Source organism: Myotis nattereri (assembly GCF_964212035.1).
Source record: "Myotis nattereri genome assembly, chromosome: 11".
Taxonomy (NCBI): Eukaryota; Metazoa; Chordata; class Mammalia; order Chiroptera; family Vespertilionidae; genus Myotis; species Myotis nattereri.
In genome coordinates, this window is record NC_138086.1 from 17,076,149 (window position 1) to 17,104,096 (window position 27,948).

General features: G+C 39.3%; 1 protein-coding gene across 2 annotated transcripts in view; it reads right to left on the reverse strand.

Annotated features, from left to right (window-relative positions):
• Positions 1-8,726: 8,726 nt before the first annotated feature.
• Positions 8,727-27,948, reverse strand: part of WASL (WASP like actin nucleation promoting factor) — an 87,467-nt gene continuing 68,245 nt past the window's right edge. The window contains exons 10-12 of one of the 2 annotated variants that reach the window (XM_081102560.1): positions 20,025-20,133; positions 14,511-14,599; positions 8,727-8,878 (exon numbers count right to left, since the gene is read on the reverse strand). In XM_081102560.1, coding sequence (XP_080958686.1) covers positions 14,538-14,599; positions 20,025-20,133 — 171 coding nt within the window. In that variant the 3' untranslated portion in view covers positions 8,727-8,878; positions 14,511-14,537. Of the gene's footprint in view, positions 8,879-12,005; positions 14,600-20,024; positions 20,134-27,948 lie in introns of those variants that run through there. The other variant, XM_081102559.1, reaches the window with a different exon arrangement.

Here is a 27,948-nt window from a genome sequence, read left to right on the forward strand (position 1 = left end):
AAAAGCGAGGAATCTAAGGAGAGAGACACTTAGTTCCTGGCTGGGCCTTTTGGGTGAGTAGTAGTGACAGAAAATGGGATAGAGAATATAGCAGGACCAGATTTGGGATGAAACAGATGCATTTAGTATTTGAATACATTGTTTCAGAGGTCCCTGTGCCTTTGAATGTGTGGGTCTAAAATCATGGAGGTGGGATCTGTGTCGAAAATGAGGATTTGGGGAGTCATGCGGCATGAGTGGCATGTAAAGGTGGGAGCTTAGATTAGGTCACGCAGGGAGAGTGTGGAGAAGGAAGGGCTGAGGCTGAGGGTGACCAGAAAACCAAAGAAGAATCATGTGGCAAAGCAGAGTGTCAGCAGCATAAAATGCCATTCGGGTCTGGAGCTTGAGCAGTGATCTTGGTGAGAACAAGTCCCTGGGAGCAGCGGGGATGGAACCAGGCTGTAGGGGTCGAGTGGGACGATTCGCCAAGATGAAGTATAAAGAGCATTGCTTCCTAAATGGGGGTGCTGCTCTGGCGAAGGGTTAGAGGGTCCACAAATCTCAGACCAAAAAAGGCATATCTTCCTGGTGTGTCTTTTACTTTACATGAAAAATAAAATTAAATTATAGCCATGTATGCCCACATATATACATATATCAGTATTTTTACTTGACAGGAGGAAACATAGATTATATATTTACACATACATACATTTATGAATTATATTTTTTTCTCAGGTCAAGTAAAAATGTCATGTGTGTGCATATATATATAAAGTCAACTGGAAACCTCATTCCATCTTGTGACAGCCCGAAGTCTTCTGCCAGGTTTCTGAGAATTCCTAGGATAGAGGGTGGTGGCTGGAGACGTCTCTCCTCATGGTTGTCTCTGGCTTCAGATTCTGTATTCCAGTCTCACAGTCCATATGCCTTGCATTATGGACTATTTGCAAACATGTCTTAATCATCCTGTTATTGTACTGGATTCTGTATCTTGAATCTTACAAACCCGTGATTTAGTGGCCCTCTTCCAAATTGCATTGACCTAATGTGCTAATTCACCTGTGGCCATCGGCCCTCATTCTCCAGTTCTTCAACACTGGGTGAGCATGTGGGCAACGAAGGTGGGGCTGACATTACAGCAATACCATCGAACACGAGGCATTACTGTTACTATAAATCCTCTGGCTCACTGAACCCCACCGGTTACTGTAACCCACATAATGGTCTGTTCTCTTGCCAGTTTATCCCTTTTGTTCTTCTCTCATGATTCTGTCTTGTTTCTGTCCTCCTAAATTATAGTTGGGAATTTGAAAGTCTTTTCGCAGTTATGCACAGCAAATACGGGTCTCTCTAGCCCCTCTCCCAAAGAGCAGCTCCATTCTCCCTTTGCATATCCCAACTGGTCAGTGTGGTGCAGGTCTAGAGAGCCTTTATTTAACAGGGGCCACTCTACACGAGTTGTGAGTAGAATTTCTCCCCTCCGAAAAATGGCAGCGTGTCTTCTCTGCAACCAACACAAAAACCCTGTTGACTCACAATCTGTTATCTGGACTGTTGCTTCTGAACTGGTTTCTTCCGAACTGGTGGTTCCTAACCAGTTTCTAACTAGTTTCTCTGTCTCCTATTTGCACTCACCTGAAATCTGTCTTCAACATACCAGCGTGGTATTTGTCCAAAATGCAATTCTGATCATGACAGTCACCTATTTGAAATTCTTCAGGGGTAACCCATATTCTATAGAATGAAATTCAAATCCCTTGGCGTAGCCAACGTGGCCCTGAATATCGTTCTCCCCCATCTTCCATCGCTTGTCCTCATGGACCCTGTGCTTAAGCCAGACTTTGCAACTTGCAGGTCACTGAAGCACACCTTTTCACATGCCACCCTACCTGTCTGGAATGTCCCTGTCCCTGTTACAGCAGATTAGTGCCTAGTCACCCTTCAAAGGACACCTTGAATGCTGAGTAGCTTATTGCCCCCAAGGAGATGGGGGAAGGGGCATCCTTCAAGAGCCTCTGTTCTCCTGCACTGTTCTCCCTGGGTGGTTTCACCCAAACTCTTATCTGTAAGTACCACTCATACCACGTGACCCCCCAATTCTGACTTTGAGCACAAATACCATCCCCATGATTCTAAACCCACACATGCAAATGGACAGACAGTGTGTTGGAAACTGCACTCGCCTGCCTCCTCCAATGCCTGCCCCTGTTAGAGTCTATATTCCAGTCCACCGTCCATTTTGCCTTGCATTATGTGCTATGTGTGAACATGCCTTGATCTTCCCATTATTGCACTGGGTTCTGTATCTTGGAGATCAGAACCTGCATCTTATCTTTGTGCTTAATAAAATGCCAGCACTCAATATGTACATTTGAATAGCTGGAGATAATGAGCTACTCAATGGCAATGAAGGGTCCTCGCAGGGTGGCCAGCCCTGGTATGGGATCGGAAAGAACCATAATTGAGAAATGATGCTTGAGAGGCAACACTGGTCCGAGCGTGTAGGATGGGGCAGGACCTGCAGGTGGCGCTAAGGGGTTCCAAGGAGCATATCGCAAAGGAGTAAGCAGTGGTAGGCATTCCCTCTGTGGACATCGTAGGGCCAGAATTCTGAATACCCACATCCCCTCTCGCTTGCCCTCCTCCCTCAAAGACCCCACCCCTTTTCCATGTGTGATCAGGGGCAGGTGTTGGGCTGTAGACATGAGTGGCTGTGCGGGATACAGTCGGGAGAGTGTCTGGACAAACCCGGGACTGAAAACTAGAAAATGGAAGTCCTGTTCTGTAAATAAACAATTCTGAGGTAAAATCAGTATAATCATTAAAACCCTAACTCTTGAGTTCACAAATTTTCATTGTAAAACAAAGGTTTTTACTTTGATATAGTATGTTTGTACATTGGTTATTCTGCACTAATTTTCAAATAATCACTTATTCCAGATTTAAACATTGTGTAATCATAGTCTTTAGTACAAATTAAACAGTTTCTTAGACAACTTTCGCAAAGTTACATATTTTAAAAAATTAGGTATTTAATGGAAAAGTATCTGATCAAGTCTCTGATTGAATCTCCTCTGATTAAAACACTGTTGTCACCAGCATAAACTTCTAAATTCTCTTTTTGCATGAACTCTCAGATGATCTGAGTAATCCCTGTTACATAAACACAGAAACAAATGATCTAAAGTCAGTCCTGAGTTTGCATGTACCCTCCCTGAGTTTATTCTGTATTAATTCCCCTTCAGGCGAGGCCTATATGGTGGCAGCATCCTACATTGAAAACCAGTGCATTCATGTCACCAAATGATGCAACCAATAGCAGCTCAGAGGCTCTTTACATTGAAGCAAAATTGTGAAAATTAAGCTTTTTCAACATTTAAAGGAAGAACCAGAGGGAAAATACAATTATTATACAAACTAGAGGTCCAGTGCATGAAATCTGTACATGGGTAGGGTCCCTAGGCCTGGCTGGCAGTCAGGGCTGATCGGGGCCTTCTGGCTACTGGTCGGGGCCTCCCTTCTTTCTGTGCCTCCCCCTGGTGGTCAGCGCATGTCATAGTGAGCAATCGGTCACAAGGTCGAACTCCCGTGGGGACAATTTGCATATTAGGCTTATATATATAGATTTGTGAATGTCTTTCTGGAAGTTATACTTTAATCTTTGTAGCTCTTGCTTTATCAACATGTCACTGATTAGTTGTAAGACTATGCAGGAGAACAGCAAAAAGCTGAAAATGTCACATTCAGGAGGAGCTAGGGAGCACTAACACTCTCATTTATTTTTCTCTAAATGCAGCCAAGAAATTTTGGTGACTATTTTCAGAGATACTTACAGGAAGTTGAACAGGAATCTTGACCTGTCAGAACTTGTTGGGATAGTAACTATTCTTTTACCCCAGAAGCTGTCACTAATAAAAGTGATTTTTTTTTAAAAAGCAAATAATTTTTAATATATACCAAAAAGGTGAAACAAATCAACTTCTCCATATATGGAATATTACTTAAAGTGATGGCAGAAGAATGGTGGTGTGAGAGATCCCCTTGGCCTCTACCTCTGAAATTTCAACAAGTTAACCAACCATAATTCAACAAGGAATTACTCACTCAATACAGAGGGATGCCTGAGAGACCCAGGAATTGAAACATCTAAAGGTAGGCAACCAGGAATAAATAATGAGATGAGAAGGGAGGACACCTCAGACGGCCCACAGGTGCAGCCCTGCAGGTGGGACCTCGTGGCTCAGCCTGAAGAGGGGAGGAAGTGAGCGGTAGCAGGTGCTTCCTTCCACAGGAGGATCAGAGAGCTGTGGGGGGCAGCCCAGCAGAGCAAGTGGAGTGAACAGTGACTGAGCCAGCAGATACCTGACAGAGCACAGGGTTCTGCCATGCGGCTCTCCACTATCAGGCTGGGCGGCAGTGTTTCAAAGAAATGGAACCAGAAAGCCCTGCCACCACTTGGACTCCCAAAACTCGCCTCGCCTCCCACTGCCCTTGGAGTTGGGTTGAGGAATATATTATCTGTAAACCAGTAGAACTGTTGTTTCCCTCTGTGACTGATCCCCAGGTGAGGCAGGACCCTCACAGAGGTCAGGGGTCACCATTACGGTGAGGGCAAAACAAACCCCACCTGAAAGCAGCATGGCTGTACTCTTACGGAAGTTACAAAGGTCAAGTCTGGGAGCTCTTAGACATAAAAAATCTTGTGATTCAGCACCATATACTAGAAAATAGTAGAAAGACCTCTTCAGAGAAAGCTATCGTAGCAAGCCATTAAAATAGAGATATAAATGCCTAGACAAAGGAGAACAGCAAATATGATGAATAACCACAGTAACAAGGATGAGCAGAAAGAAAACGAAAGGTCTCTAGAAAGCAAGCTAGAACACATGGGAATATGTGACATAAATGATAGGGATTTCAACATTGCAGTTCTGAAAGTACTTATCAAGATGTGACAAAATACAGACAGGCCATTCGATGCATTCAGAAAACAAATCAATGAACAAAATGAGTAAAAACATTGAAACTTAAAAAAACAACCAATCAGAAATCCTGAAAATGAAGATACAATTAAGGAGATTAAGAGTAAACTACTGAGCACAGAAAACAGAGGCAACCAGATGGAGGAAAGAATTAGTGATATTAAAGATAGGAATCTAGAAGTGATGCAGAAGGAAAAAGAGAGACCTGAGCATAAAGAAAAATAAAAGAGTTATTTGAGAATGGACTCCATCAGAAAAAACAATATTGGAATAATAGGTATTCCAGAAGAGGAAGAGAGGGAGAAAGGAATGGAGAGTCTATTCAAACAAATAGTGGATGAGAACTTCCCAAACCTATGGAAAGAATTAGATCCTTGAATCCAAGAAGCAAACAGAAAAACTACTTACCTCAATCCAAAGAGGCCATCAAAGGCATTAAAACTGTCAAAAATTAATGAGAAAGAAAAAAATTCTCAAAGCAGCCAGGGAAAAGAAGGAAGTATCCTACAAAGGAAAACCCATCATTAATTTTATCTGACTTCTCAGCAGAAACTCTACAAGCCAGAAGAGAGTGGAATCAAATGTTTAAACGTCTAAGAGAAATAACCAGCTACAAATACTATATCCAGGAAAATTATCCTTTAATTATGAAGGAGAAATAAAGACATTTCCAGACATACAGAAGCTGAGGGATTTTATCACCACAAAACCTCCACTGCAGGAAACACTCAAGGGAGTTACTACTCTACTTGAAACAAGGAACATAAAGTCACAACACTACAAGTAAAATCACCAAAAAACTTACAGCATAAACAGGGATAATTTGTGAGAGCCAAAACATAAAAGGGGAGGAAGTAAAGGTCTGAACTGGCAAAGGAGGAGGAAGATCAGATGCACTCAAAACAAACAAACAAAAACAACTACTGTATATATGCAACTTTATTTTTTATAAATCTAATGGTAACCACGCAAGAAAATCCCCAAACCAGAACACATAGTTTAAAAGAAGAGGAAACGGGGGAAAGAAGCATGGAACACCACCAAATAAATACAACAGAAACACAAAGGAAAAGAACCAATGGGGTCACAGAAAGCAAAAGATAAAATTGCTCTAAGAAATCCTCATACATCAATAATTACCCTAAATGTAAATAATTCACCGATAAAGATGCACATAGTAGTAGAGTGGATTAAAAACCAAAACCTAACCATATGCTGACTACAAGAGACACATCTAAGCTGCAAAGACAAAGGTAGATTCAAAGTAAAAGGGTGGAAAATGATTCTCCAAACAAACAACATCCACAGAAAAGCAGGTGTAGCCATACTTATATCTAACAAAATAGATTTCAAGATAACAAAGATAATGAGAAACAAAGATGGACACTTTATGATAAAGGGGGCACAACATCAAGAAAACATAATACCATCTCACACCTGTCAGAATGGCTATCATAAACAAATCAACAAAAGACAAGTGCTGGAGAGGATGTGGAGAAAGGTAACACTCATGCACTGCTGGTGGGAATGCAGACTGGTGCAGCCACTATGAAGACAGTATGGAGTTTCCTCAAAAAGTTAAAAATGGAACTCCCATTTGACCCAGTGATCCCACTTCTAGGAATATATCCCAAGAAACCAGAAACACCAATCAGAAAGGATATCTGCATTCCTATGTTCATAGCAGCACAATTTACCATAGTGAAGATCTGGAAACAGCCTAAGTGTCCATCAGCAGATGAATGGATTAGAAAACTGTGGTACATCTACACAATGGAATACTATGCTGCTGTAAAAAAGAAGGAATTTTTACCATTTGCAATAGCATGGATGGCCAGAACCGGTTTGGCTCAGTGGATAGAGCGTCGGCCTATGGACTCAAGGGTCCTGGGTTTGATTAAGGGCATGCACCTTGGTTGCGGGCACATCCCCAGTAGGAGATGTGCAGGAGGCAGCTGATTGATGTTTCTCTCTCATCAATGTTTCTGGCTCTCTATCCCCCTCCCTTCCTCTCTGTAAAAAATCAATAAAATATATTTTTTTTTTTTTAAAAAAAAGAAGCTGAGGACCAATTTGGATGCTCAGTGTTTAAAAAAAAAATAGCATGGATGGAACTGGAGAGCATTATGCTAAGTGAAATAAGCCAGTCAATGAAAGAAAAATACCACATGATCTCACTCATTTATGGATAATAAAGACCATTATAAACTGATGAACAAAAATAGATGCAGAGGCAGAGCAGCATCAAACAGACTGTCAAACTACAGTGGGAAGGCTGAGGAGGGTTGGGGGGCAGGAGAGGGGGTAAGAGATCAACCAAAGGACTTGTATGCATGCATATAAGCATAACCAATGGACATAAGACACTGGGGGGTAGGGGAGAACGGGGGAATGTCAAGGGGGGGGGTAAGGAGACATATGTAATACTCTTTGTAATACTTTAAGCAATAAAACAAGATAAAAGAATAATACTTAATATATGTGCACTCAACCAGGGAGCACCAAAATATATAAAACAATTACTCACAGAACTAAAGGGATAAACAGATCAAAACACAATCATAGTTAGGGACCTTAATACTATATTGACAGCTCTAGGCAGATCAACCAAACAGAACAGCAGTAAAGAAATATTGGCCTTACATGAAACACTAGACCAAATGGACATAATTGACACTCACAGAATCTTTCATCCAGGAACATCAGATTCTTCTCCAGTCCACATGTAATATCCTATATAATAAAAGCCTAATATGCTAAGTGTCTGGTTGTCCAGTCGGCTGTTCAACCAACCAAAGCCTAATATGCTAATGATATGCTAAGGCAGCTTAACCGCTTGCTATGATGTGCACTGACCACCAGGGGGCAGACACTCTGACGGGTAGGTTAGCTTGCTGCTGGGTCCGGCCAATCAAGACTGAAGGAGATGGGCCAGACATGCCCTGGAGCCCTCCAGTGGCCCCTCCCCGGCTTGCTAACCCTCCTGCGTCCCTCTGCAGCTCTGATTGTGCACTGGTGGGCTCCCTCGGCCTGGCCTGTGTCCTCTCACAATCTGGAACCCCTCGGGGAATATCAGAGAGCGGTTTCGGCCCCATCCCACAGGCCAGGCCGAGGGACCCTACTGGTGCACAAATTTGTGCACTGGGACTCCAGTTTATAAATTAAAGGTCACAACTGGGGTGATAAAAGATATGAAATAAATGGGAAATGCTTAAGGTAAGAAGACAGACCAGCAGAGATTGCTTTAAGTTTGGAGAGAAGGTTCTGAGGTAATTCCAAATAAATTCTTGTGTAATAATTAAGCACTTGGGATTACTCAAACATGCAAGTTACCTAATCTTTCAAATAGAAAAAAATAATGGAAAAGAATGGGGATGAGCAAATCCTATTCTATTAACTGAATACTGCACAAATCAGGTTATACTAATCTCAAAACTTGTCTTGCTTTAGTAGCTGCTGGTTTAGCTACATTATTATAACATTTTCCTTTACGTTGCATTTTAAAAGTTTTGACAATAGAATGACAACATTTCCCTTTGGGTCTTTGCATGTACACACATGAGCAGAAAAATCCCAAGCCTTCTACATTGAAGAAAAGATATTGGAGTAATATTTTTACTTTTCATCTCGACCAGTGATGGTGAACCTTTTGAGCTTGGCGTGTCAGCATTCTGAAAAACCCTAAATTAACTCTGGTGCCGCGTCACATATAGAAATTTTTTGATATTTGCAACCATAGTAAAACAAAGACTTATATTTCTGATATTTATTTTATATATTTAAATGCCATTTAACAAAGAAAAATCAACCAAAAAAGAGTTCACGTGTTACCTCTGACACGCGTGTCATAGGTCCGCCATCACTGATTCTTGACCATCACTGGTGTGTTAACACATCTGGGAGACAGGGAACTACAGTGGTTAAGAGAGATAAATAGCAATGAGAAATTTTTTTTTTAAAAAAATGAAACCAGATAAAATAGGATTAAAAAATTTAAGACTCCCACTTATTTCTACTTGCAGTGTTCTCCCAATTGGTAATTGTTGTTTTTTAAAATAAATTTTATTTATTGATTTTAGAGAGAGAAGGAAAGGAAGAGAGACCGGTCTCCAACCCCGCAACCTTACTGTATTGGGGCGACACTCCAATCAAGCCACATCAGTCAGGGTCTCCCTATCGCTAATCTCAAAACTCTGCTTGCAAACACAGTCTCCTCCTTTCTATTCTCTTAGACCCTCATACTAGTTACAGGAAAAAAGGTTGTTTCTCTCAGGTTCACAAGCTGATTTGAGGGGCCAATTAGCATTGTCTTATAGACAACTCCAGAATTGAGACATTATGAATAGCTTTGCTTCACTATAGTTAATTGGACAAAATACCTTTTCCTTTCACTTAATTTCTTCCTTTCAGTACCACAAACACTAGCTGTGTTTTATTTTTCTTCCTGTTTTCTAATAAGGGTAAGGTACATGCCACCAAATTAGAAGCTCTCCTCTCTTACTACTAAGGAAACCAGAGAGTTGTGGAGTTAAAGTGTTCCGTTTGTCCTCATGCTCCTTGGAAGAACTTCCCGTCAGTAAATTGGCAGTGCAGCTGTTGACTGAAAATTATACAGAAAGATTAAAACAGCCTCAAACTAATTTTGTCTGGCAAATTTATTGTAAGGGTTTACAAAATACTTATGTTTAAATGAAGGCAATGACCATTCACATTTATAAGAAACTAACACATAATTTGGATGTAGAATATAAAGTTCAATCATTTCAACCAAGTCCTAAATGACAGGAGTGTCTGGTGATGACTAAATGCTTGGACAATGTAGGGTGACTGCCATCACTGAGCCAAATATGATCACATGCTTCAGTCAGAGGCTGGCTCCTCAAAGCAAGCCAGGTTTCCCAGGGAACACAGGGATAGCTTCCATCACACCCAGATGACATGTGAGAGAGTGAAATTTATAGCCACAAATCTTTCAGAAAGAGTAAATCTGCATTTTATCCATAACTCACAAAAAGTAGAGAAAACAAGGAAAAAACAGTATTATGGTACATAATAAAGAGCAACTGAAATAGTAGATCTGGCTTCTAGTATGAGCTTCTTCTAACCTTGGGGCAAGCCCCTCCACCACTCTGAACACGGGTACCTTTACCTGAGAAATGGGAGTAGGCTTGATAATAACTCAATGGTCTACAACTGTCTTTCAGTGGTGAAGTATTTTAAAGGAGGGAGGGGAACCTATCTTATTCCACTACATATTTAATATCCACTACATATTTAGTCTTAATAGTTATTTAAATATGGTGATATTGCTTAAAATTTTTTTATACTTCAGCCTTGATGAAAATCCTCACACATCCAGCAATAACTAAAACTGAATTTAGGTCAAGATATGTCAACCAATTCAAGACAGAAAATTACAGTGGGGCCTTGACTTACGAGTTTAATTCGTTCCAAGACCGAGCTCGTTAAGGAGCTTGTTAACTCAAATTACTCTATCAACTCAATGCAAAAAATCGGCCGAGAGACAGCTGGTATCTCAAAAAACTCGTTAGTCGGGACACTCGTAAGTCAAGGCCCCACTGTATGTCAATGTGATACTTGTAATTTCAAGTTCCATAATGCAATTCGATACTGTTAAAACTGGACTTACTCTTAAATAGAAAGTTCAAAAAAAATCCTTAAAAACTAAAGGGCCATTTCAAATTACTAGCAATTCACCAACACAAAAATATCTAAACTAAAAACCACCTATAAGGTACTATTATATTTTACTCAAAATAACTGTGCTATTCATATCTTGATCTGTCAATCTTAATGGTGGTACACATGACCAGTTTAGATTTACAATGGACTTCTGTGAAGTGAAATACTTATCAGTAGTTACTATGACCACTGACGAATATTTAAAAATAAAAAAAATTATGGCTGATTTATCTAGACATATTTTGTTATAAAGCCAAAATTTTCACTGGGCTCCCTCATGGCAATGGAGGATACCATATACCACCGATAGAAGTAAAGGCAGTCTTACTATTAGCTACAAAATATGTTCCCCATCACAGTCCTAACAACCGAATTATTACACCTTTTCCCAGTGGCTTCATGAGAAGCAAAGTTTAAAAAAAATCCATGAATAAAAGACCAAAATATTGCCAGAAAATGCTATGATCTGGAGGTAGAGGTGACAATGGCAATAAAATAAGTATGCAAAGTAAAATTTCTCCACGTTTCCATGCAGTATTTTCTATTGTACTATAAATAGGCCTTATCTCTATAGTTTTCCTTTAAGAACTTCATGTGAAAAGAGCAAGTTATTTCAGGCATTTCTCTGTTGATTACATAAATATGTGACAAGAGCAATTCGGAGGCACTTTTCTCTAAAACTTTTTGGTAAAGTTTGGTTAATACATTCTTAAGTGTTCACATTTGTACGACACAAACAACTTTTTAATAGAACATATTATTCTTGACATGTTTGTTAAATTCGGTGAAAGGTCTTAGCAGGCATTCAGTAGCATCCTACACACTGGATTCCATAACTTAGTTTAATCTTAAGACACCCACTCGTGCCAGGGTCAGTAGAACAAAAAATTCTATTTATCAAAAACTGAGCTTCCTGTTTAAAGCACGCACCATCTTTAATACCATTCATTAGGAGCTACTTAAATTCCACATGAACTGCTGTATTGGGCTTTTACTGAAACTACCAGTAAACTCCAATATTCTAGTTTAGAACCGCAACACTGTTGCTGCGTGAAGGTTTCTTTCAGTGCGACTTGTGACATGAACGCTCTGTATGTCACAGCAGCGGCCGCCCAGGAGCCGAGCAGCTGCCACTTCTCCCAGCAGAACAGGCTGTAACATTCCTTTCTTTCCGTGTTTACTTAATGGCACACCAGCTCTCAGGGCATGCGGCCGCTGAAAACTCCAGCCATTATCGTTCACTGCTGTGTGCCCTTCACTATATCGTTTCACACCCCCCCCCCACCCGCCGCCGCCTTCACTTTTAGTCTTTTAACAATAAATGAAAACACACTATTTTATATTTTTTGGGTCAAATTAATTTTATTATGTTCCATGATGAATTGCCACCAGTGCAACATCCTATTCACTATACATTTCAAAAAGAAATTCACATACTAAACAAAAATTCAGTTGATAAATGGAAATGAATGATTGAAAGTCATTTTGAATCTCATACATACAATATGTGGCTAGCTGAAATTGTCTATATCACGTAGCATTTAGATTTAAAAAGCCTCATGCTGGTTTGTTAATGCGAAGGCTGTCAGACAATCACTTAGCTGGAGTATATATAGGAGGCTTCCAGACAAGGCACAGGTACAGTGCTGCCCACAGTGCACGGTGGTGGAGGACTGAAACATGCAACCTTTACATCTAACGCAGATTCAGTCCTCATGCCCGGACTGAACTCCACAGCTGCAGTGTTTCAACCAATAGTAACTTAGACTTTGTGCAACAACAACAACAAGTCCTTTTCTTTAATAAAGAATAAACTCAAATACCTTTGGCAAATTTCTTACCCATCTTAAGTGTTTAAAATTGTGTTCACAACTCAAAGAATTCATAGCCTCTGCTCAGAGCAGCTCCTGATAGTTATTATACCATAGTTAGCGGAAAACCCTGAATTCCTTGGCCAAAAGTTAGAGAGATCTTAAATTGGCATTACCTTAAAGACATTTCTAGAATATGTAAAGTGTTTTTTATAATGTTGAAAAGAAAAAAATGGAAAATGTTTGGTATTACTTAAAATAAGTAGTATGTTCTATTTACCATTTGCACAAATTCCTAATTTTATTGGTTAGTAAGTTGTCTAGCCTCATCTATACCAGGTTCAACTGAGCTCAAGCCACAGTAGAAATTATAGTAAGCAGAAAAAGGTTTCCAGCAGCAGAGGGCACTGTTTCTGCAAGAACAAAAAGTCTAGATCTAGAATCTCTCCCATGTGCTTAAATTACTCTTGCAAGGAAGGTAACATTCTTTGAATAACTTAACTGTTTTACTGTACCACTTAACTGCTTTTAGCAACAAAACCTTTTAAATTATTTCTTATGATAACTAGATGCATGATCACTAGAAGTTATGTGATAACTGGTTAAAATTCAAGCCACATCTTGCAGGTCCAGCCTGTCAAGATCATGCCAATACTAGATTTGGGTCGGTATAATTCTAGAGAGCTTAATTTTTAGTTGGATACTGTGATTACAGTAATGAAATACATTTGGAACTACATTCTGCATGACTCAATGTGAGAAAAAAAATGTCTTATTTAAATCAGATAATTTTTCTATCTAAAATTTAAAGTAGGAAGGTATTATAATTAGTGTTACAAATATGAAAACCACCTTTAGGCAATTAGTGTATTGTAGAGAGGCAAGGAAACCCTAATTTTAACATATCATTTTTCTGTGCATAACAAATGTGCAGGTTGCAAATTTTTATTTTATTTTTTTTAAAAATCTGTCATTGAGTTATGTTTTTTTTTTCTTCAAGAAATTTGACATTGGGGAAAGCAATCTTATAAGACAAATGTAACCCTTCACCTGACATTTGATAAAAACCTTGAGAAATTATAAAAAATTTTTAAAAAAAGCATAATGGGTTCAACAGTAGATTAGATTCTTATGGTTGCTATTTTTGAATACCTCAATCGATATAAACTGCAAAATAAAAGTTATTAAACTCATATAATTTTTATAATGTTCTAATTTTTATACTATACACAACCAAATAGTAAAGTAACCATAATGTAGTTGACTTCAGTTCATATGAAAATTATTCACAAGATTCCCCAAACTCCAATAATTTAAATAACATTTATTTCAGAATAATACCAAAATTATTTTTAAAATTTTTGCCAAAAGAGCCAAATCAAGTACAGGTATGTAAGGGCTCCTAATGATACCAGCCTCCAAATGCCGCTGCTTTACATAACAGGCAATATTGCTGTAAGAGGTGTGTTACTGTTTTCCCTAACTAGCATTTCTGTGGTGATTTTATGTAGAGCATATTGCTAAAATTTGAGAAACTGCATCATTGTAGTGACGTCTAAAAACTGTGCAATGTATCAACTTCAACATTCATATAGCATTGTGTTCAAAATAAAGGGGCTAAATAAACTAAGGTTTGCATCACTTAAAAAGAATGTAGTGCTACACTAGATTTTAATAAGAAAATTTAGGTACAGAAAAAGTAGGGTATGAAAATAGTGTTTTCCTTCTGGCATTATAACTAAATTACATTAAGGTTTTTGTCAGTCTCACATATAATATTTAAACTCCCTTGTTGATGGAATGAAAAAATATTCACAAATTAAGTGAGCATCCTGGTGTAAACTTGCACACAAGAACAGGGAGTAGCTTTGTAGAGGATTATGACAAACCTTTACAGATTAAATGAGGTATTGCACAGATTAATAAAAAAAAAGCAAAAAAGGCAACAAAAATATACAGCAAATTGGTAGAACATTTACATGGTAATTTTACAGAATCCATAGACAGAAAGTAGTGTTTAGTATTTCACCTTAAAAATATATATATAATATATAGATCAATCTTCCCACTCATCATCATCTTCAAAATCTTCTTCTTCATCTTCATCTTCATCCTCATCTAAAAGAAAATTGAGACAATTAAAACCTATGTATAAATAAAATATTACATAATTCTTGGGTGATTTCTCCAATTATTCAACTTCTGAAACACAAACCATTTGATACCTGAAGAATCTAGTTACTAAGATAGTTAAAAATGAATCTAGTAAAATGCATCTTAAGAGTGTAGTGATGAGTAAGAGATGAGAACTGGAGTCAGAAGACGGGTTCTGGTCCCTTAGTATTTATGTTACAAATTTCAACCTGTGTGTTTCTTTACGTGTAAAGTCACATTTAGGTTGGGCCTCTCTGAATTTTAGATTCGCATAGTGCAAATCCAACTGCTGCCTGGTATTCTCTACATGGATTCTCAAACTCAAAAGTTCTAAAGTTTTATCTCCTTCTCCAACCTGCTTTTCCCCCACCACCTTAGTCTGTGCCCTGATGATTACCAGTCTCTCTGCTGTTTAGGCCCTAAACCTAGAAGTTATTATTGATTCCTGTTTTCACCCCCACCCCCATCCAATCCATCAAGGCTGCTCCTTTCCTCCACTTCCACTATTGCTCCCACACCACCATCACATCTTGCTTGGATATTACAACTCTATAGTCCATTTGCCTTAAAGCAAATGGAGTGATATTTAAATTCTAAGTTTTAAAAATACAATTTTATTGATGTAAGTGGCCGACTACTGTTATTTGAATAAAATTTGATGTTACCTCACTCTACAAGACCCTACATGATTTGCCTAGTTACTGTCTCTTCCCTCCCCTAAACTTTTTTCATATGCCGTCTCCCGCAATTCACTGTTGCTAGGCGCATGACTTTCTTTCTGTCCCTTAAACATGCCAAATTTATTCTTGTTTTAGAGCTTTTGCAGTCATTATTCCTCTGTGTGGCTGAGTCTTCTCATCATGTAGATTTACTCAAAAACCACTTCTTCAGAGAGGCTACCCAGACCACCCTATGTAAAGTATAACCCTCCACCACAATCAGTAACCCCTCCCTCTTGATTTTCTTCATAATATGCATCATTACCTGAAATTTTTTACAGACCTGTCTTCACACTAGAATATAAGCTCTAAAACAGGGTCTTGCCTGTCTTTTTATCACTGAATTCTTAGCATCAGGATAATGTTTCACAAAGCTGCTCAGTAAATGCATGTTGAGTGAATGAATAAATATTAAGATGTCATCAAATTCTATGAGCAATCTTTTATATTATGTACCCACTTCCCATAATTACTGACCTTTTAAAAACTATATACCTCATAAAACCCACAAAGGGCAAGTTTGTGAGAATAGTGGCTGAGCAATTGTATTTGATAATGATTTAGTAAAGCGCCAATAGAAACTGAATATGTGACATATGTGAGCTATGGGTACAGAAAACAGAATAACCTTTTTGCCTGTAAAACAGATAGTTTGAAGGCTTCTACAAAGTACTTGAGCTCTAGAATTAGAACTTGGAAATTAACAAAAGCCAAATAAGAGCAAAGATATCTTCCCTGTGCCCCAAACTAAGTTTTCACTTTTACAACAATAAGAATAAAAAAATAACAATAATTTTAAGTAATTGAGACTTAGCTCTAAATTGTTACAGAATTTATTTGGAAAGGAGTTCAATTAACTTTATGTTAGTTAATCTCTCTGTTTACATAACTAAAAAGAGAAAAAATTTGCTCCCCAAAGCTTCTGCTAGGCATGCTTCACAGAATTCACCTGGAGGAAGGTATCAAGTGCATTTACAGGGTGATGAATATAGGCGTTTATCAGCCTGCATGGTGTGGAAAAGTAGCTAACAATTCTATCATCAGGTACTACCACAGCTAAATAATAGTTAAAAGAGATGGTCCCCAAAATAAGTAAAAACCATACTATATATTCATCACATCAACATAGCTATTATATAATGGTTACTTATATCTTTACAGAAACTTACTATAGGGTAATTTTTAGCAATACCCTTAACTGACTTTAGTGGTGTGAATAAATAAGTGGATAAACAGACTTACTACAGATGTTCAAATTATGCTAGTTATTATCTAACACCCAACCAGGTAGTAAAGAAGAGAGTGAGAAAATATTCTAACAAATATCAATTTCAGTAATCATACTTTTTATAGTAATGTCACTATCAATTGCTATGTCTTGAAAGAACAGTTCAGCTAACTTTTTAGAACCAAATGGGTCAGAAAGTCATGTTTTCAAGAGAAAAATTTGGTTATCTGCTGATTAGAACGTGAATTAGCAGGTGAAGGTTTTCTAAATAAACATTCAGAGAAACAAGTCTAGAAAAACATTATCTTTTTAATCATTATCTTTAAAGGAAAGGCTGTAAAATTGCAATCATCATACTGTACTGCTAAGCTACTGACTGCAGTGACAGACAGGAATCTCATTGACACTAAGCCATAAAAGAAACAGAGCAGGCAGTTCCAAAACAGTCTCCCTTTCTACCTTCCTATTCTTTCTTGAATCCACAGACCCTGCTCCTTCCAGGTCACCAACGACCTACCACTGCTAGAGGTACAGCTTCACTCCCTATTCCTAATTTATTGACCTATCAGACACATCTGACGCAAATGATTAGCCTATCCTCCTTCAAAAACATTTTCTCTCTCTCTTTTTTTTAATAGAGAGGGAGAGGGAGAAAGAGAGAAACATTGACCAATTGCCTCCTATAAGCATCCAAATGGGAATTAACCTGCCACAAGGCGACACTCCAACCAACTGAGCCACACTAGCCAGGGCCAAAAATTTCTTCATCTGGCTTCTAATACAGCACATTCTCCAGCCCCAGACCTTAGAGACCGTCTCTATTTACTTCCACTTCTTTGCTGATCTCATCCAATTCCATAACTTTAAATACCTTGTATATCTTAATGACATGCAAATTTGTACTAACAGTCCAGACCTCTCCCCTGAATCCCAGATAACCAAAAGCCTACTGATATCAACAGTTGCTTTTTTAATAAGTATCTCAAATTTAATATGTATAAAACCAAACTCCTAATCTTTCCTGTCAAATCTGCTGCTTCTGCTAAATCTTTGTTCCCTCTGTTAATGAAAATTTCACCCTTTCAGTTTTCAGGTCAAAACTTGGGATTTTTTTCAAACCTCACTTTCATTCCATCAGCAAACCCAGTGATCTTCACATTCTAAATATGAGGAAGAAGGTCCAACTACTTCTCACTAATGCTAGCAACCTGATTAAAACCTCTATCGTCTTTTGCTTGGATCACTGCCACTCCTCTGTTAAGAACCATCTATCACATTCATGGCCTCCAAAGCCTTACTACTGGCCCCCTACTACAGTGGGGCCTTGACTTATGAGTGCCCCGACTAACAAGTTTTTTGAGATACGAGCTGTCTCTCGGCTGATTTTTTGCTTTGAGTTGCGAGCTAAAATTCGGGTTACGAGCCAGCTTCAGCTACCCCCCGCTAGTTGGCGCAGCGAACATCACAGTGAACGCCACCACATCAGCCCAGCATCACGTGTCTCACTCGTTCACTGTTTTGTTTTTAAACTTAATTTTTTTTTCTTTTTTTTTTTTACATATGTGTCCCTTTTTTCCCCCCGCCCTTGACAATCCCCTGGCCTCCCCTACCCCCCAGTGTCCTATGTCCATTGGTTATGCTTATATGCATGCATACAAGTCCTTTGGTTGATCTCTTACCCCCCTACCTCCTGCCCCCCAACCCTCCCCGGCCTTCCCGCTGCAGTTTGACAATCTGTTTGAGGCAGCTCTGCCTCTGTATCTATTATTGTTCAAAAGTTTATAATGGTCTCTATTATCCATGAATGGGTGAGATCATGTGGTATTTTTCCTTCATTGACTGGCTTATTTCACTTAGCATAATGCTCTCCAGTTCCATCCATGACGTTGCAAATGGTAAGAGTTCCTTCTTTTTTACAGCAGCATAGTATTCCATCGTGTAGATGTACCACAGTTTTCTAATCCATTCATCTACTGATGGGCACTTAGGCTGTTTCCAGATCTTAGCTATGGTGAATTGTGCCGCTATGAACATAGGGGTGCATACATCCTTTCTGATTGGTGTTTCTGGTTTCTTGGGATATATTCCTAGAAGGGGGATCACAGGGTCAAATGGGAGTTCCATTTTTAGTTTTTGAGAGTCGTTCACTGTTGATCTGACATACGAGTAATCTGAGTTACGAGCTCCGTCACGGAACGAATTAAACTCGTAAGTCAAGGCCCGGCTGTACTCATTTCATTCCTCAGTGTTCTTCCCTCCCACCCTTGCTCTGGTCATACTGACTCCACTGTTGTTTCTCAACTGCAGGGACTTTGTACTGGCTGACACCTGAGCACACTTTGCCAGTTTTCTATATGGTTCACTCCCTGAACTCCTTCTAGTATTTTCTCAATTGTCACCTCAGCTAGGCCTCATCACCCTATTGCAAAATAAACTGCCTCCCATAGCATATAACTCGCTCTATCTCCCTCTTCTCCATAGTTTATACATATATATATATATACACACACCATAATTTAACATGCTACGTTTTTTTCTATTTTATTTATTGTCTTTCTCCACTAGAATGAAAACATGAATCTTTGTTGTTGTTTTTTTATTTTATAATTATTCCACAATAAATATCTGTGGACTAAATTAGCCTATCTTTTAACACATTATGGGAATATTAGGCCAATTTAAGGAAAACAAATGTTGCTCAAGGATCTTATTTTAATTAATCTTCACATCAGTCATAGGATTTATGAACTCTCTCCATGGAACAAGAAAATGGAGGTCCATTGAGAATAAGTAATAGATTGAATAAGAACAAAGATCTGATCATGCTGGGGAAGCTAAACCTCAACTCCTATATCAGCAAAACCCATATGCCTGCTCTTTTTAAAAAGCGATGTTCATTTACAATATTTATTAATATTAATATTTATTAATAAGCTCAGGACTGGTAGTAGTTTATTCATATAAACCTATTAAGGAAATGACAAAAAAGGAAAAGAAAAACACACACTAGGATTCTTTAGCAAACTCCAGGAACAGTGAAATTATCTAATTTTTTAGTCTAAACTCTCACAAATCAGGAAAACTTCCTAAATTCTTTATGTCACAGGAATGTTAAGAACGAGATCCAGGAATCTCAAGACTGTTTAGAGGTTGTTTGCCAGGCATTCTGCCAGAATTACCCAGTATAGGAAGCAAAACTGCCATTTTTCCAAAGTAGTTCTTCCAAGTTATAGTTATGGCTGTGGTGTTCTGACATCCATTAAGCTTTAGAGAGACTAGTTGCAGTGACGGACAACTTTTAAAATACTCCCTGGAATCCATAACAATAAGTTATTCAATAGCAGGGAAAATCTAGCAAAGACTGAGTCATAAAACAAACAAACAAAAAATAGAACTCAAGAATTCAAATTTACTAAATATACATGTACACATGCAAATGTACCTGAAGAATGAATGGCTTTGCTCCTTTTCTGCATCACTTCCATTAAGGCCCCCACAATTCCTGAAGTGGGTGCAGGTGTTGGTGGTGTAGACTCTTGGCCATCAGATACCTTGAAAAAGAAAGTTTGCAAAATTCAGTAATAAATCATTTGCAAAAATTTTGTCTCTAAAAAGTTTTACTTTCTTAGAATCAGTTCTTATTTTAAAAGAAAAACAAATAAAAATACAAACCAAGCTCAGGACAGGATTAACTAAATTAAAAAGAAATAAACTACTACCTTAAAAAAATTATTGAAGACATATTTCTGCTCCTTCTTAATGTATAAACCATTCAATGTAATTCCAATTTTTGACTAACAATCAAATTCTTTCTTGAAAAGCACTTGCCCTTGCAGCTGGGTTATTTCTGTTTATTCCAGCACACAAAGTTGTAGCTGATGAAACTAAAATGGAACATCATTTTATAAACTATACAGCAGCTTGCATGCTGTGTTGGTGGTTGAGCCTCACAGTCAGTCAGTGTGAGGACTGAGTTCATGAACAAGCCAACAGCAATTAAGTCTCAATTACAATGGGGGGTAGGTGCAATAAAATGCACAAGGGACATTTCTAGAGCAATCAATCACCTCAGGGGATCAGGGAGACTGTGCTGCTGGGTCCCACAAGATACCTACTAAATAAGGCCATCCTACCAAGACTTGGGAGGCATAGCAGAGCTACCTAATACATAGAAACAAATACAAAAACGCAGCCAAAGTGGGAAGAAAAAAAACACAAGCTCCAAATGAAATAAGAGAATACTCCAGAAAAAGAGCTAAATGAAGTGGAGACAAGCAATTTATCAGATATACAGTTCAAAGCAATAATTATAAGGATGCTCAAAAGTATGAAAAAAGACACAGAAACCATAAAAAAGGAAGCGGTCAGAAATTAAGAATGCAATATGTGAAATAAAGAATCCATTGGAAGGAATAAACAGCAGGTGGGATGGAGCAGAGGATCGAATCAGCAAATTGGACAACAAGGTCGAAAAAAGACCCAATCTGAGCAACAAATAGAAAAAAAGAATTTAAAAAAATGAGGAAAGTTTAAGGGACCTTGGGACAGCATGAAGTGTAACAACATAATACGGGTACCAGAAGGAAAAGAGAGCAAGAAAATGAGAACCTATTTGAAGAAATAATGACAGAAGACTTATCTAACCTGGTCACATAGTCCAGGAAGTACAAAGTCCTGAACAAGATGGACTCAAAAAAGGCCCACATCAAGACAGATCATTATTAAAATGGCAAAGGTTAAAGACAAAGAATCTTAAAAGTTGCAAGATAAAGGCAGTTAGTTACCTATATGGAACCCTCCCTTAAGACTGTCAGCTGATTTCTCAACAGAAATATTTCCAGCCAGAAGAGATTGGCATGAAATATTCAAAGTAATGAAAAGCAAGTAAAAACAACCAAGGCTATTTTACCCAGCAAGGCTATCATTTAAAATTGAAGGAGAAATAGCTTTCCAGACAAGAAAAAGCCAAAGGAGTTACCACCACCAAATCAGTATTACAAAAATTATTAAACGGGGGGAAGCGGGGGGGGGGGGGAGAGAAACAAATAAACAGAGGAACATAGTTAAAAGTGGAAAGACGTAAAAGCTGGGGTAGCAATACTTCTATCTAATAAAATAGACTTTAAGAGACAAAGAAGGACACTACATAATGATAAAGGGAGCAATCCAACAAGATATAAACCTCGTAAACATTTTGTACCCAACAAAGGAGCACCTAAATATATAAAGCAAATCTTGATGGCTATTAAGGGAGAGACTGACAGTAATACAGTCATATTAGGGGATTTTAACATCCATTGGTATAAATGGATAGGTCTTCCAGAAAGAAAATAAATTAAGATGCTGGTCTTAAATGACACACTAGATTAAATGAATTTAATTGACAGACGAAGACTGAAAACATGTCAAGCATCCTCTCTGATCATAATGATATGAAACTAGAAATCAGAAATTAAGAGAGGTAACAACTGACACCAAAGAAACACAAAGGACTGTAATGAAATATTATGAACAACTATATGCCAACAAATTGGACAATCTGGAAAATATGATGAATTCCTAGAAACATATAATCTTCAAAACTAAATCAGGAAGAATCAGAAAATCTGTATTCACAGATTACAACTAGTGAAATCAAAGCAGTAATTAAAAAAAACCTCACAATAAACAAAAGCTCTGAACATCCTGGATGGCTTCACAGGCGAATTTTATCAAATCTTCAGAGAAGAACTAACACTTAGCCTTCTAAAACTATTCCAAATATTCAAGAGAAGGAAAGATTCCCAAGCTCATTTTACAAGACCAGCATTATCCTAATTAGAAAACCAGATAAAGACACTGCAAAAGAAGAAAATTATAAGCCAATATCCCTGATAAACACAGAAGCTAAAATCCTCAACAAATATTAGTAACCAAACCCAGCAATATATTAAAAAGACCCTATACCATGATCAAGTGGGATTTATTTTGGGGATGCAAGGTTGGTACAATATTCACAAATCAACAAACATGATACACAACATAAACAAAATGGAAGATAAAAACTACATAATCATATCAATAGATATAGAAAAAACATTTGATAAAATCTAGCATCCATTTATGATAAAAACTCTCAGCTAAGTGGGAATAGAGGAAACATACCTCAATGTAATAAAGGCCATATATAACCAACTCACAGCCAGCATCATAGAAAATGGGCAAAAACTACAAGTTTCCCCTTGAAATCAGGAACAAGACAGGGAATGTATGCTTTCACCACTCTTATTCAACACTAGAGGCCTAGTGCACAAAATTATTGCATGGATGGGGTCCCTAGGCCTGGCCAGCGATCAGGGCCTATTGGAGCCGCCTCGCCCAGTCCCGATTGAGGCTGGGCCAGCCGGGGCCTTGGGGCCTGCTGGCTGCTGGCTAGGGCCAGGCCAGCAAGGGGGAAGGACCGTGGGAGGTTTGCCGGCTGAGGGGGAGGGACAGGGGGAGGTTGGCTGGCCGTTGGAGCACACTGACCACTAGGGGGCAGCTTCTGCGTTGAGTGTCTGCCCTGGTGGTCAGTGCGCATCATAGCGACTAGTCAACCAGTCGTTCTGGTCACTTAGGCTTTTATATATATAGACTAGAGGCCCGGTGCACAAAAATTTGTGCACTGGGGGGTGAGGGGGGAGAGGGGGTCCCTCAGCCTGGCCTGTGCCCTCTCGCAGTCTGGGACCCCTCGGGAGATAACGACCTTCTGGCTTAGGCCCGCTCCCGGGTGGCAGAGGGCAGGCCTAATCCCTAGGTGCAGCCCCTAGTTGGGCTCAGAGCAGGGCTGATTGGGGAGTTGGGGCGCCGCCCCTGTCATGCACAGAGCAGGGCGGATCAGGAGGTTGCGATGCCACCCTCAGTCACGCTCAGGGTAGGGCCGATTGGGGGGTTGGGGCACCGCCCCCTGTCACACTCAAGGCAGGGTCGATGGGGAGGTTGCGGCGCCACCCCGTCACGCACAGAGCAGGGCCAATCAGGGGGTTGGGGCGCTGCCCCCTGTCACGCACAGAGCAGGGTTCATCAGGGGGGTTGGGGCTCCGTACCCTGTCACGCACAGAGCAGGGTCGATCAGGGGGTTGGGGAGCTCCCCCCTGTCACGCACAGAGCAGGGCGGATCAGGGGGTTGGGGCGCCGCCACTCTCACACTCACGGCAGGGCCGATGGGGAGGTTATGGCTCTACCCCAGGGGTGGGCAAACTTTTTGACTCGAGGGCCACAATGGGTTCTTAAACTGGACCGGAGGGCCGGAACAAAAGCATGAATGGAGTGTTTGTGTGAACTAATACATGTTAACACTGCTGCTGGTGAAGGAGCGGAGGGGAGAGCAAGAGAACCCTCAGCTCTTTCGGCTCCGCGGGCCGGATAGAACAGCCGAACGGGCCGGATCCGGCCCGCGGGCCGTAGTTTGCCCACGGCTGCTCTACCCCGTCACACACAAAGCAGGGCCCGTGTAGGGGGGGTTGGGGCGCCGCACCCTGTCACACACAGAGCAGGGCAGATAGGGAGGTTGTGGCCCCGCCCCCTGTCACACACAAGCCGCAGGGCGATAAGGGGGTTTGGGCGCTGCCCCGTCACGCTGATCCCGATGCCAGGAGGCCTCACGGCTCCGCTTATCCTGGTGCTGGGAGGCATATTACCCTTTTACTATATAGGATTGAGGCCTGGTGCATGGGTGGGGGCCGGCTGATTTGCCCTGAAGGGTGTCCTGGATCAGGGTGGGGGTCCCCACTGGGGTGCCTGGCCAGTCTGGGTGAGGGGCTGAGGGCTGTTTTCAGGCTTGTGGGTGACTGAAGCTCCCAACTGCTCCTTTTTTTCTTTCCTTTTTTTTTTTTTATTCTGGGCCAGCTTTAGCTCTGAGGCTCCAGCTCTTAGGCCTCCGCTGCTGAAAGCAGGTATCTGGCCTTTGTTTACCTTCTGTATTTGAAACAATGTTGTGATTCTGCTGGCTGAAGCCCAGCGACTAAAGCACGTTTCTGGGGTTTTGTTTAGCTTCGATATTTTCAACATAGTTGCTTAGAGTTGCAGCTCAGAGGCCGGCAGCAGCAGGCGGGGAACGTTGGGAGTCCTCTGTCACTGAAGCAAGCAAGCCTCATGTTCGCTTTCCAGCTGCCTGGCTGCTGGCTGCATTCTTGGCTGGCAGTTAATTTGCATATCGCCCTGATTAGCCAATGGGATGGGTAGCGGTCGTATGCTAATTACCATGTTTCTCTTTTATTAGATAGGATAGTACTGGAAGTCTTACCCACAGCAATCAGAGAAGAAGAAATAAAAGGCATCCAAATAAAAAAGGAAGAAGTAAAACTTACTATTTGCCAATGACATGATACTGTATACAGATAACCCTAAAGATATCCACCAAAAACCTACTAGAACTGATAAATGAATTCAGTAAACTAGCAGGATACAAAATAAATAAGTCAGTTGGACTTTTATACACCAATAACGAACTATCAGAAAGGGAAACTAAAATAACAATTCCATTCACAATTGCTTCAAAAAAAATAAAATACTTAGGAATAATTTTAACCAAGGATGTAAAAGACCTGTACTCGAAAAATTATAAGACACTGAATTAAGAACTGAAGAAGATACAAATAAATGGAAGGATATACAATGTTCATGGATAAGAAGAATTAACATCATTAAAATGTCCATACTACCCAAAGCAATCTATAGACTCAACACAATTCCTATCAAGATACCAATGACATGTTCAACAAAACTAGAAGAAATATTCCAAAAATTTATATGAAACCACAAAAGACCTAGCAATAGCTATCATGAAAAAGAAGAACAAAGTTAGAGGAATCACACTACCTATTATCAAACTATACTACAATGCCATAGCAATAAAAACTGCATGGTACTGGCATAAAAACAGACATGTAGATCAATGGAACAGAATAGAGAGCACTGAAATAAACCCACTCCTTTACTGTCAATATTTGATAAAGGAGGCAAAAACATATACAGTGGCTTAAAGATGTTTATTCAATAAGTGGTGTTGGGGAAATTGGACAGATATGTGCAAAAGAAAAAAAAGGGAAAACTATACCACCTTCTTATAACACACACAAGAATAAATTCAAAATGGAATAAAGACTTAAAATGTAAGACTAAAAACTGTAAAAATCCTAGAAGAAACATAGTAAAAATCTCAGACATTTCTTGTAGCAATATTTTTTCTGATACAACTCCTTGGACATGGGAAACAAAAGGAAAAATTAACAAATGGGACTATATTAAACTAAAAAGTTTTTGCAAAGCAAAGGAAACCATCAACAAAATAAAGAGACAACCCACTGAATGGGAGAACATATTTCCTGATAGATCTTATCCTATCTAATAAAGACAGAATATGCAAACTGACCATCACTTTGCAACAAAGATGGTGATGCCCACAGCCAATAAGGAGATAATATGCAAATTGACGCAACAAAGATGGCGGTGGCCAGGCCAGGACCCTTGCATCATCGTCATGGCGACGACACAGGCATTCCGCCCAACCCCGGTCCCTCCGGGCATCTGGGCAGTGCGCGTAGGCAGAAGTCGGCTCTGGGCCGGAGCAAAGGCAGCGCCGGCAGCCAGGGGAAGGAAGGCCTATTCTTGCACGAATCTTTGTGCATCAGGCCTCTAGTAGATCTTATAAATAACTTATAAAACTCAACATAAAAAAAGCAATCCAATTAAAAATGGGCAAAGTCCTGAATAGGCAGTTCTCCAAAGAGGACATACAAATGGCCAATAGACATATGAAAAGATATGCAACGTCACTAATCATCAGAGAAATGCAAATTAAAATCACAATGAGATATCACCTCATACCAGTCAGAATGGCTTTTAATAAACAAACAAACAAGTACCAGTGAGGATATATTGAATCCCTGTGCACTATTGTTGGGATTGGTGCAGCCACTATGGAAAGCAGTATGGAGTTACCTCAAAAATTAAAAATGGACCTGCTTATAACCCAGTGATTCCACTTCTGGAAAATTATCCGAAGAAACCTGAAACACTAATTTGAAAGAATATATGCACCCCAATACTCACTGCATTGTTATCTACAACAGCCAAGATCTGGAAGCTGCCTAAGTATCCATCAAGAGATGACTGGGTAACAGCCGTGGTACATTTACATAATGGAGTATTACTTGGCCAAAAAAAGAAAATTTTACCCATTGCAATAGCATGGGTGAACTTGGACAACTTTATGCTAAGTGAAATAAGCCAGAGAAAGACAAGTACCATATGATTTCAATCATATGTAGAATCTAATGAACAAACTGAACTAACAAGCAAAATAGAGGCAATCTCATAAACAGAGATCAGGCTGACAGCTCTGCAGGGAGGGGGAGGGATTAAACAAAAAAAAAGGGAAAAAAAGAGAAAGACCTTATGGACACAAACAATAGTGTGGTGATTGCAAGGTGAGGGGCGTGGGTAGAGGTGGCAGAGTGTAGGGGGAAAAAATAAAGAAAAAATATTCAAACTAGTTCCCCACAAGATACAGACTCATTCATTAGTATTTAGGTTTTCAGAGACTGTATATTAAGTATTTCTGGTACAGAAGAAACACAAATGAAAAAAATAACATAGTTTCAGAACTCTGAATTGCAGAACAAGGTGCTACAAGAAGCGTAACAGTAGCAAGGAGAATCATTCTGACTTCCTTTGAGCAATTTGATAACATAAAGCAGAGAACAGTACAGGAGCACAGCACTGTCATAAACACTGTTTTTAAAGCACTTTCTTGAACATGATGCTCTCTGAGGTACTATGAACACAGAATTCAAAATGTATGTAAATAAATACCTATACACTTCCTGCCAACATTTTAATTAAATCTGTGGTTTTATATTAATCATATTCACATACCAAATTGATGATTTATATAGAATATTTAAAGAAACATAGCCAGATTGGTTATTTTTTTTAAATGAAGTAAAATTATGGACTCAAATCACATGTATAACATGCCAATAATTCACTGATTATGCACATCACAAAAACACTCCTGCCTTGCCTAGTAGTTCAGTTGGTTAGAGCATCGTTTCAGTACATAAAGGTTGTGGGTTTGATCTCTGGTCAGGGCACATACAAGAAGCAACCAATGAATGCATAAATAGGTGGGATAACAAATCAATGTTTCTTTTGCTCCCTTCTTCTCTGTCTCTAAAAATCAATCAATAAATTTTTTTTTTAAGAGAGAAAATGCTCCAAATACATTCAAAAGGGAAGTGATCATTTAGTATAAAAATAGCCTACTATTCTACATTTAGAAAAAAAAACATGTCTTTCTAAAAAGAAATTTAGAGAACAATTTATAGGGTTGTGGGGTTTTTTTG